This window comes from Cibotium barometz, chromosome 30 (assembly GCF_041138505.1).
Source record: "Cibotium barometz isolate CiBa-2024 chromosome 30, ASM4113850v1, whole genome shotgun sequence".
NCBI classification, from domain to species: domain Eukaryota; kingdom Viridiplantae; phylum Streptophyta; class Polypodiopsida; order Cyatheales; family Cibotiaceae; genus Cibotium; species Cibotium barometz.
The window spans coordinates 14217885-14229954 of record NC_141075.1 but is presented as its reverse complement, the minus strand read 5'-3'; the positions used below and the strand labels follow the sequence as shown (position 1 = coordinate 14229954).

Below are 12070 nucleotides of genomic sequence, written 5' to 3'. Positions count from 1 at the left end.
CTTGTCACAAACAGGTTGGAGACTAGCATCAAGTTGAAACGGCTTTGTAGAGGGAAGGAGATCAAAAGCATCATTGGAGAAATTAACAAGACTATGGGCATTAGGTGTAATAGATTATCAGTCCAAAATAGCTCTGTAGGATTGGGTTGATGGAGAATAATGGAAGGCCACTTCCTGGTTTGATGAGTGGCCGTCGAGAGAGCATAAAGTATTAGAGACATATGAGCCATGTTTCAGTTTACATAATGGTGAGCTGCAAATAGCAACAACTTGACTCTCGACCTTCCCCATTGCTACTCAAATTAGCAAATCTCCATGAATCAGGCCACATGCGTCTAGCTTGACCTTGCAAAGTTTTCTCCCAATTTTTGAATGTGCTCCTGAGCTCAACCATGGCAGTACAAGAGCCCTTATCTTGCTTAGAAGAAACCAAGAGACCTGCACCACAATGTTCCTTGGGGAATGTCATTAGGCAATCATAATCTTGATTAGAAGACATAAGATCGCCATAATCTTGCTTAGAACGTGCATGACAAGAAGCTTGTTGTGAGCTTCATAGTTTCAATGAAAATGAAGGTTGCCATAGCCCTTTAGCTCTCATCTTTGATTCTCTTGTTAGGCGGGCTTCGGCTTGAACCCTCACACTCTCACATTGGACCATGTGGCTTACTGCAGAGCTACTATTGCAATTGTTTGGAGACTTTAAAAGGCTGCTATTATAGCTGGTGCACTTTGACTTAGGCTTGTGTGGTGTAGCAGGGTCGACAAAGCCCATCTTGAGCAATCTCTTCTTCAAGTGAGTATTCCAGTAGTTCTTTATCTCATTATCTGTCCTCTTGGGCAAGTGTGTGGCGATAGTAGACCATCTGCAAAAAGCAGTTGATTACCTTTGATTAGCAAGGCATTAAATCAAACATTAGCTAAATGATTAATAGCATAAATTATATGGCTCAAAACCACAGCATATAATTGTTCCATACCATACACACCATTAATTGTCTAGCTTAGTGAAGTAGTTGTAGGACAGTTGATCACCTGTTCCCAAGCAAGGCATGAAGTTGAATGATAGTTTTCTCTTCAGTAGAAGAGAATTCTCCTCGTTTAATATCCGGCCTAAGGTAATTAGTCCACCTTAATCGACAGCTTTTGCCACAACGCAGAAGGCCTGGCGCATACACATGAAGTTGATTAGTTCCATTGAACAGAATTACAATTAAGATAGCATAGTACGTATACAATACTAGCATACCAGCTTTCTTAGGAAGGGCACGCCAGCTGCCATGGCCATTTTCACTGATGTAAGAGGTGAGCTTTTCATCCTCTTCAGTGGTCCAGGAGCCTCTCTTGAGGCCTTTTTTTTCACAGCAGGGGGCTCGGCCGATAGCTTGGGTTGTTGGCAGAGAGAGGCGCGGGGAGAGAGAGAGCGAGAGAGAGAGAGAGACGTAGAGAGCTACGTTTATATTAGAGAGACGACCTTGAACTGAAGCTAACAAAGCGTGCGAGCTAAGCGGGAGAGACTGATGAAGCTTAGACTGTGGGCTTTGACGAGGCGAGAGGTCCTGTGCATATTGCTTCGAGTGAGAGACTGTGTGTGAAAGATTCGGCAGCAGTCAACGCATGTGACAGACTCTGCCGACATATCGCCACGATTCCCTCGTAGACTCAACTTCCACGGGTGGGCACTGGGTGCCGCTGTGGTGACTCGTGAATGACCTGAATTGACGCTTTACCGTCAACAATTCAGTTAACCCAAGTTGTCACCTCACCTAACCTCGCCCCCAATCAAAAATCCTCTGCGACGTGCAGTAAATATCGAGCTGCTTAGCTCGTCATTTGTGTTTTTCCATTCGTTGTCATCCTCAGTGTCTCTCCATCTGTGTACACGCATTTGTATGAGGTCTACCATTGTATCACAAGAGCACTGTTGTTGTTCACAGAAAACGTGCAAACTAGCTTTGCAACATTTTTTGTTTTTTCTTGTAAATTTTATTCTCTCAAATTTCTAAAATCTGGAATTTTAGATCAAACAACTCCAGACTCTCAAGAAACACCTTCAAAATTTAAGGCTTTAAGTTTTGTGATTTGTAGAGAAAAATGTTTTCTCTGAATATATATTGCCGGAGAGCACCATGGGTAGGAGACTAGAGTACTAGAGGGTCTACACTCTAGAGTTTGGAGCTCAATTTATCCAACATTTATGTCACTCGAGCACTATAGTTTCAGGATAGAGAAACTTTTTTTAGCGAACCTTCTCAGCGAGTCACCATGGGCAAAAGGGGCAATAGTAATAATGAGTAAGCATTTACATCCTGTAGCTATCCATTCGTAGCTTTCTTTGCGTGAACCTTCAGTGAACCTAGCTCAACACATGGATTGATTTAGAAGAGAAAATGGTGGTGTTGAACAAGCATTTACTTCATGTAATTATCAAGTGATAAATGTTTTCTCCCATCAACTTGAAGTACATTTTTCCAAAATTAAATTTGTTGTAGGACTAAGGCAACTCGCCTTTTCTAAAGCACTAGAGCAAATGTGACATGACCTGCAGTTAGAAGGCACATGCATTGTCAGAACTAAGAAATAGTAGATCCAAGTTGCTTCAATTTACCATACAAGAGCTTTCATAAAGAAAGATCCCCACACAACTATACATAGTAGTTGTTTTTTTGCATAAAGTAGTAGTTGTTCTTTCTTTTTCATCATGTAGTAGTTGTGAGGATTTTTCAAGATCTTCACACAACTGTAGTAGTTGTTCTTTCACATCATGTTGTCCCATACAAGCTACGTACCAATTCACCTTCTAAAAATAAAGGAACTTGCGAAAGAGAGAGGTTTTTGTGAGGTGCGAGGAATTGTTATGAGACCCACAGGAAACACTGCAAGGTAAGACCAGGAAAGATTATTTATATGTAAAAAGTTTGCATATAAATAAGGTACACGGGATTTCAAATAGAAAATACCTAAGCAATGGTTAATAGGCATTAAAGTTAAAGTAAAAAGGAAAGTAAATGGTGCACAATGGAAGCCCAAGGGACACAACCCCTTCTAAGGGTAGTTGAAGAGGTATTAATGATTGAAAAGGCAATGTTTAGCCAATAAAAGGTAAAAGCGCTGAATTTGGAAGGATCTTTCAAGATCTTCACACAATTGTAGTAGTTGTTCTTTTATATCATGCAGTCCCATACAAGCTACGTACCAATTTACCTTCTAAAAATAAAGGAAGTGAAAGGGAGAGGTTTTTCTGGGGTGCCAAGAATACTCCAGGACTATGCAAGGGCTTCTAAACCATGAGGAAATCCCATTAATGTCATTCTTTGTGTCCTTTATGCTATGATTTACCATGCAACATGCCTTTTCTTTCATGTATTACTACAAAACCTTGCAGTTACCTACTTTCAAGCAAGATTCTTGTATTTCATTGTGTATTGGCCCCTTAGGAAGAGGTTGGGAAGCTTTAACCTCCTTTCGGCCTCTTACTATGGGGGTAGCCTCATCAGGGGGGAAATTGATTTCTTATAATATTAAGAATTTGTGTTATGATACCATTAGCTATAGAATGGCTAGATTCATCCCATTAAATCTTGAAGTGCTTACGGTTTGCATTAGCAATGTTGAAATATGCACCAAAATACTCATGTATTTAGCCTTAGGGGATAATGGGACATATGGTCTAGACTTGATCAAAGGTTATTTATATTCATTGGCTCAGTAAGATGTCATTTACTAGAGAATATCTACTTCTGCTGCACAAGTGGTCAAACTTGTTGCCAATCAGCCCACCTTGTATCTAGGAAAGCTAGAATCATGGGAGAGACAATAGTGGATTATGGAGAGATTCAAGGAGGGATCTATGGGAGAGAATCATGGAAAGATTTGTGGATTTGATTAGTAGCTAATCATGATTAGCTCATTGTAATCACTTTTGTAATTGCCTATTAAAGAGGCACACTAATGCAAGAGATACGCTCTCATTCTCCATCATTATCTTGTCATTATGATAATCTCATGTGTTTAAACTAATATTATTTTATTTATTACTAATCTCTCATCATTATGCTTGACCATGTTGCTCATTGAGCATTATGAGCCACCGTGAATTCCAACATTTGGTATCCGAGCCTTGTTTTGCTGCTACTCCCATCTACTGCTCTCACCTAGTCCTATGCATTTGCTGCTAGGCAACACTTCACGTCAATTTTTTCATCAGCTACATCAGTTGTGCAGGCAAAGCTCATAGCTACTACGAGCTATCTTTTCGGCACAGTTGACTGATTCGACTAATCCATCTACTATGTATATCTAAATCAGCTCTATGTGCCACTTTCGATTGGTGCATTGCTAGAAGTCGTATGTTTTACTACCTTCTACACCTAATTCCACTTGTGTTATTGCATATACCTATTACTGACATCTAGTGTTGATGTCCAATGACCTACTGCTACTACTGACTTTCTTGGTTGGGTTTACTTTTTTGGCCAGGTTTAATAAATCAGCTGAAGCAATCAGAACGCTGAATCAGCTATCTAAATCATCTGTCTTAATCAGCTCTCGGAGTCAGCTATCTACATCACCTGGCTGAATCAGCTATCTACATCAGTTGGCTAAATCAGCTCTCGGAGTCAGCTATCTATATTAGCTGGTTAATTAGATCTCGGAGTTAGCTATCTGCTTTGCTGATTCACCTCTCGAGTCAATTATCTACATCAACTGGTTGAATCAGCTATTGGAGTCAGACTCTCAGAGTGAGCTCTTAGACTTAACTCTCTGAGTTAGTACTGAATCAGCTGTCGAGTCAGCTATCTACATCATCTAGTGAAATTAGCTATTGGAGTCAGACTCTTGGAGTTAACTAGTTGAATCAACTATCTACATCATCTAGTTGAATCAGCTATTGGAGTCAGACTCTTGGAGTTAACTATCTAAGTCAGCTCTCACACTCACCTATCTGAGTCAGTTGTTCGACTTAGCTATCTGAATCACCTATTTGAATCAACTGTCGAACTGAGCTACCAAAATTAGATTTTCACAAGGAGGTCATGAAAGATGGTTCACAAATTTCCTATAATTGCAAAGTTAAGGAGTGGAAAAAGGAAAAGAAAGAAGTCAAGGAGGGTACTCAATACACTTGGGGCAAAAGGCAGCGCATGCAAGTCATCTATTGTGCAAAAGTATAGTGTGACAAAGTATGGCTCCAGAGGAAAGGCAACATGGCTCTCATTATTTGTAAGTTTTTTCTTTGCCATGCATCGCTAAGTTTAATTAAATTTTCCTTGTAAATTTCATATCTCATTCATGCTGTAATTTGTTGTAGGAAAGGGTAGTAGGTCCCACCGCCCCAACAATGGCTCGGGAGCATAGGTATCGCAAGCATCACAATAAGGTCGAATTAATTTAATTAGTTTTCTTAGTCATCTTCATCTTTTGTAATTTTTGGACATGATCAACTTATGTAATTTGCAATATAATAGTATTTTTTGTGATACCCATGACATTGTATTGTAACTTTTTTTGTGTATTTGTATGTAATGTATATTTTAAGTGATTAAGTGTTTGAAAAAATATGATTAATTAGTGTTTTAACAATGAGATTTAAAAAAGGGGACAGATGCGGGAACACATCTCTCTCCCATTCTATCCCCTTTTTTTTCTAGACAGTCTGTGGCTATAGCCACATGCACACCTATACACGTTATATGCACAGTTATATGCGTGGCTATAGCCACATACCACTAGCCTATAACCACATGAAGTTTTTTTTGGATAAATGGATTCTTTTAAATTCATGTGGCTATGCTCTCTATGTGTTGTAGTGGTAGAGGAAGGGCTTGTTTATCCAAAAGAGAAAGAGGGTGCAACAGCCATAAAATATGTGTGAGAAATTAGAAACATTTATTTTAATTAAATGTCAAAACATATCATATAAGTTTTGAATTTGACACTCTAAATCAACATTCATGTTATCCTTAACTTGCCTTCTTAGGATACCAAAGAAGAATCTTAATATATATTATTTGTATTAGAAGAAATGACACGTCTGACACAGATGGACTGTAGTTGATCACATTGTTGTGATAGAGTCCTATGCGAATGGTCTGCCGCTCAGGGGGTGTACCTTCCACGTGCGTAGATTGATCTTGAATGTTTGATCTTTTCTCCGAATGTATATGTGGTCGGTATCCCAATCATGAATCATTTTTTATTCTCTCATGAATGGTCTACCAAGAATGCAATCATAAGAAACTGGCTGACGTGACCAACAATGTGGTGTCATCCAAGGTAGGTGCCCTCCATTTTTCCCTGTATTAATTTGTAACATGCTCACTCTTGCTCCTCCAAATCCAAGATTGCTACAACTTGGAGGCCATCAAAGGTTATTGGTAAAGCCGCATTGAGTTCATCTCCTTCAAAGTATTTTCCGAGTTTATTCACTCAAACTTTGTAGGGGTAGAGAAATAATCCCATATTTCCATGTATTTCCCATTATCGTCTATCACTTCAATGTTTTTAGGGGTGATTATTATGGGTTTTCCTAAGGATACCCAAGGAGAATAGTGAAATAATCCCATATTTCCATGTATTTCCCATTATCGTTTATCACTTCAATGTTTTTAGGGGTGATTATTATGCCTTGTCGTAAGGATACCCAAGTTTCCCTAGATACAATGTTGTGATGAGCATTAGGCCTAAGCACTACTTGTTTCTATTCAACATTTCTTCCTATAGGAAAATCTAGCCAAAATATAATAGGCTTTTCAATGGAACCATGGATGTTTTAGTTTCACTTTCAATGTAAGTTTCCCATTAACTATGAGTTTGAGGCATTGAATCTTTATTTCCCAATTTATTCCCAAAAAGTTGGTCTAATGCATAGTCTTCCTCCTTTTGACTCTCAACGTTCCAATATTACCCAATGTGGCACTAAATGTGAACCATGGTACTGAAGGACTCCCTACTATTTTTATTGAGACTTGTTTAGAAGCATGCAAAGATACTGGAGGTTCACGTGTAACATTGGAATACCCCTTGGTTATGCTAATCTCTCTCTAAGTCAAATACTAACTTGTATTATCATCTGTAGATTTTTCCTTTTTTATTTATCCTCATCATGGTTCAATGGATCGATTTTTGGTACACTATGCCTCTTCCTCTTGAAAAGGGAATTGGTACTCCTCTTCTTGTGGGTTTTGGGGAATGGGTTTAACAAGATGTGGCTCAATGTCAAAAGTGGTGACCTAGTCAAACACCTGGATTAGTTTGAGTATGGTCTCTTAAGCATGTTGTTTGCTAAGGCTCTTGTTTTTATCTTAGGGTGTGGATCAGGTAGTATTAGTTCTTTGATTTGACTCACTTGCACTAAATGAGGTACTAGACCTTGTTTCTTTATCTGAGATCCGAAATCACTGGCAGGTTTCCAGTTTTCTTTCCCATTTGATGAGAGAAAAATTTTCTTTAAGAACTTGTAGAAAATGTCACATACATTGGGGGTCCTTGGATTCAATGATGATACATGGTGTTTCCTTTACCTCCTTTGGGTTTAGACTCTCTTTAAGAATCTTTAAGCACTTGTAGAAAATGTCAAATACATTGGGGGTCCTTGGATTCACTGATGATACATGGTGTTTCCTTTACCTCCCTTGAGCTTAGAGTCTCTTCAAGCATCTTTTGCTTGTTGTCGAGGTTTAGTCGTAACTTCTTCAAATTGTGTAGATTTGGCTTTCTTTGGTTTAGGAGTGCTCATGCGCTTCAACCACCCCAACATATTTTAACCAATGTGTGTGTGACTTGGTGGTGGGGAAGACATAGTGTTCTACCCCTTTGAACCCTTCTGGTTTGATTGATCATTTGGAAGACAATTTTCATGATGGTTTCGCCTGCTGAGTCAATTCAGTTTCCTGATCTGTAATGTCGGGCAAGTAGGCTGAGGTAAGCATGTATATAACGATGTAAGCTCTTTCCCATCAGTTGTGGGGTGGCAAACCTCATCTCTCTGCCCCTTGGGAGCACATCTAGCGTGGCTAGGATATGCATCCAGTTCGCAGAGTCTTCCGAATGTGGGAGAGGTGCACAATCCTCACTCTCTTTTTTGTCATTTAGTGTTTTATGGTATGCTCGGCACAAGTGGATTGCTGTGGACGGTGTGGTCATCCACTGAATCTTCTCTAAGGGGTCGCCCACTCATTGGGTGAACTTTCCACATGTAAAGGTTGATTTTAAAGGTTTGACCTTTCCAATAGATGTATACGTGGTTGGTGTACCAATCATGTAGCATTCTGGTTTCTCTCATGAAAGGTCCTCCTAAGATGCAGTCCATCATATGAAACTGGCCATCAGCCAAAGTTCATATGGCGAAAAGTATTCCCAAGGATCTTGATTTTCAAGTCCTTTAGAAGACCAATTGGTCTTGTTGTGGCTCCGTTAGCTAATTTAACCAACAGGGATGTGTCATCCATTTCCGGTGATACCCACTTTTCCCATAACTATTTCCGTTAGCTAATTTAACCAACAGGGATGTGTCATCCATTTCCGGTGATACCCACTTTTCCCAGAACTATTTTGTAACAATGCTTACCCCTGCTCCCCCACAAAGAATAGCAAGGACTTGTTGATCTTAAAATGTTAGAGGCACTGCTCTGCATTGAGTTCGTCGCCCTCAAAATATCGTCCAAGTTTGTTTACTCGAATTGTGGGGGCTCCTTCAATGTCTTTAGGGTCAAGGGATTCTCCTTCCTCATTTTCTTCTAAGCTGTTTGGCTCTATGAATTCTTGCATACCTGCTCTGAGACATCCCTCCATTTAAATCCTTCAGATCCTTCCATAAGCTTGGGCTACCTTGAAGCAAGGTGCCAATTGGGATCTGGGTTTGTGAAGAGAGGAAGGACGAGAGACCTACAATGTCTCTAGGAGAACATGTTGTTTATTGAGGAGAATTGGTTCAGTTTGTTTTCAGGCCTTTTGTTGTATAGGGAATTAGGATTTGGACTTCAGTATGCGTTCTTCTCAGGTGATCATTCACCAGATTCTTAAGGTATTCAACTACTAGATTCTCTTGATGGTGGGTAGCTGTAGCCTTGGTTGCTGATGCCGGTGTTGATCTTTGAGGCAAGACATGTTCTGGTGGCCCCTTGCTATCCATTTGAGCCTCTCCCATAGGTTGTTTGTTTAGAGACTGAAAGGCATGGTTCAAGGAAGGCCGTGTGAGGCTCATCTTCTAGCTGAGCTTGGTAGTCTCTAACCAATTCTTGGGTTGCTGCTATTGCCAACCTCTCTTTTCTCTTCAATGGGATTAGGGTACTCAGTTAGTTTTTTAGGGAGCTAAGTAGGATCAATTGGCTCCCTAGCCTTGGTGTTATGGGGTAGCACATGTTAATCTTTCAAAGAAGTTGTTGCTTTGGTGGTGGTGCCATCCTCCTACCCACTCTTAATGAAGGTTACCATGCTATCCCCTTTTCCTATTTTCATCTTTTAGTGTGTGAACGTCTTGTTGCGCACACGATGGTGTTGTTTTTTTTTGAGGTTGAAGCCTCTGCTCTGCTGCTGGCAGCATGAGCTATTGCTCTTTGTTTATTCTAAAGTTTTGTTACAGCATTGAAAGCAATCCGTTAAACAATCAGTAGGTTAATGTTGGTATTTCGATGATTTTCTCAAGCGTTCCCTAATGTGCTAGCGCTTAGTGGACAATCCTTAAACATATGGTCTATTCCGCATCCCACGCATAGAGGGGTAATTGTAGTAGCACCCATAGAGGTACTTGCTGTTCCCTTTCTAATTAGACACTCAGCTATTCGATGAGGTCCTTTATTAGCAGTGGAAGCATTGCATGGGCGGGCGTTTAGCCATAGTATTCATATCTCGCCCTCACGGGAGCACGAGCGGCTAAGTATACAAGGAGGATCATTTGGTCCTCGTACATCACATAATGACTTAAATCTAAGCAGGTGAGCTATATGCCTCTTGATTTTCATAGGGATGCTCTTCATTAACTACCCTTCTTCTCCTTTTTAACTAATGCGCAAGAGTGATTCATGGTAATGGAGGTTGAGGTTGAAGCACTGGGGGTGGTAAGGGCATTTCCAGTACCCTAAGGATTCCTCTTTGGGCCACATCTTGGCCTAGCTGAGGTGCATTTTTGGGTGCAGGAGCTAGCAAGGTTAATGGTTACCTTTGATTTGCTTGTAGAGCTTGTAGTAGGGTGGCTCGGGGCTTGTGCAGCCCTCTGCGGGTAGGTTGTGATTTTGTGAGTACCCCATCTCTAGCAATATGTGCAATAGAGTGTGGGACGAGGGGTCTAAGATGTGGACATTCACTGTTCGTATAGTCTACTTGACAGATCGAGCACCATACCACCAGCTCTCATTTTGGATATAAGTGGGGTTGACCTGTCCTATCTTGGCCTTGGCCCTTGGCCCAGCTCTCCATTGTTATGTCATTTGCTGCATAAGAGCAGTTCCCTTGAAATTGTCCTCGAAGTCCATAGCACTCCTACAACATTGATTGAAGGAGGTATGGCCTAAGGCATACAATGAATTATGTAGAGGTATATCCTCTAAGCCTTCTAAAAATCTCCCTATTAGACTCTCATATGAGAATTTGTCCTGCTCTCACAAGTGAGAGTAGAGTCCCTGATAATTTCACCATCCTTTTGTTTGACATTGTGGAGTTGTTCCACCAGACTCCATCGGGTTCCTTGGTGGGAATAGCCAACCTTGAAGGCCTCTTTCAAGGCCTCACAAAGGTGGTGGATTTATCTTCTATTCTAAGTGATTGAAACCATTGGCCTACTTTACCATCTAAAGTGAGACGACCAAAGGCACTCACCTTGACTTGGTCCTCCACGCAGCCAAAGGCTTCACAAACATGGTTAAACATCTCAAGATGAGGTATGGGATCACCAGTCCCATCAAATTTAGTGATTAATTTTGAGATGTTAGCAGGCTTATTCCACTCTTGCCTTGAAGCAAGCAAAGGTTGAGCTGGTGCTGGTGGCGTAATGCTGACAGCCACCCCCTCCCTATTTCCATCGTTATCCTCAACATTTCAGGGGTTGACCCTGCCATGGTCGGTGTGGGTGTGCTGGTTGAGGCATAGTGGGTTGTGGGGAGTAAAGCTAGGTGGATAATAGTTTGGCGGAAGCCCTAGTCTTGAAGGGGCATAGGGTTGTGCTTTGTAGGGCCCCATGTAATACACTGGTGGGTATTGTTGGTAGAGTGGCACTCGTGACTGGTAAGAGGGAACATGGTGTGCTTGTTCTCCTTGATGAGATGTCTCAGCCCCATAAAAGATTGGTCTGGGTTCTAGGTTTAGCATAGGCCTTTGGGCTGAGTATGGATCGGGTCTCCAGACTGGTGGCTGGTTGTGCATTTGGTTACTCTCACTTGACCAACCTCTATTAGGATCCAAAGGTGGCGTAGATTCCCTTTGAGATTCGTTATTCATAGTTCCTTCCCTAGCATGTTGCTCTTGAGATGGAGCATTCCCCAGTATAAATGTTATTAACCTTGAAGCAAGGCTTCTTTATGAAGGGGTAGGAGAAGCTGGGTCTTGCTCCAGAGCTGGTGGTATGCCCATGCACCAAGCCTTGAAATCTGAGGTTACCCTTCCCGTGCTGGGCTCGCTCTTGCTCGTGTTGTCAAAGACTACTACTGTTCAGCTCCAACCTATGTTGATCTTGCTAGGGAAGAAGCTTATAGGGAATCTATATCGTCGAACAGGGGGTTATTTTGCAACAGCTTTCCTGAGCGTAGTTGCATTGAAGAATGGAATTCATGTGCTGATTACCCCGAAGTCAGACTGTTTTTTGAATCTTTGATTGTTTTTTTTTTTGTGTGTGCGGGCATTTCTTCCGAGAAGAAACAGTCGCACGTTCTCGTAAGAATCCGGGCATTTCTTCTGAGAAGAAACGGTCACAATCTCGCAGAAGGTCCCGGTACATCGGCTCTTAAAAGACATGCACGGTTCTTTAGGAGATACGGGCGTGGGTTCTGTAGAGGTCCTGAGAAGACACGGCCGTTGGCAGTTGAGACGATACGGCCGGAGGCTATGAGAAGATACGGGTGTGTCAAAATGAATACCG

At 41.3% G+C, this 12070-nt stretch overlaps 1 protein-coding gene across 1 annotated transcript; it reads right to left on the bottom strand.

Annotated features, from left to right (window-relative positions):
• Positions 1-553: 553 nt before the first annotated feature.
• On the bottom strand, positions 554-11054 carry LOC147621193 (transcription factor MYB106-like). The gene is made up of 5 exons (XM_086823758.1): positions 10949-11054; positions 4437-4493; positions 1250-1351; positions 1036-1165; positions 554-866 (listed from the first exon to the last, which is right to left on the bottom strand). The coding sequence occupies exons 1-5, from the start codon at positions 11052-11054 to the stop codon at positions 554-556; spliced, it is 708 nt and encodes a 235-aa protein (XP_086679884.1).
• Positions 11055-12070: the final 1016 nt, after the last annotated feature.

What these genes read in the sequence shown, in the direction of transcription:
- LOC147621193 (XM_086823758.1), bottom strand. Translation starts at nt 11,054, where the DNA reads ATGGCAGGGTCAACCCCTGAAATGTTGAGGATAACGATGGAAATAGGG. An exon ending in CAACCTTTGCTTGCTTCAAG is followed by an intron (nt 4,494 to 10,948) that starts GCAAGAGTGGAA and finishes TGATTGCTTCAG; the next exon opens with CTGATTTATTAAACCTGGCC. An exon ending in TGCCCTTCCTAAGAAAGCTG is followed by an intron (nt 1,166 to 1,249) that starts GTATGCTAGTAT and finishes TGTATGCGCCAG; the next exon opens with GCCTTCTGCGTTGTGGCAAA.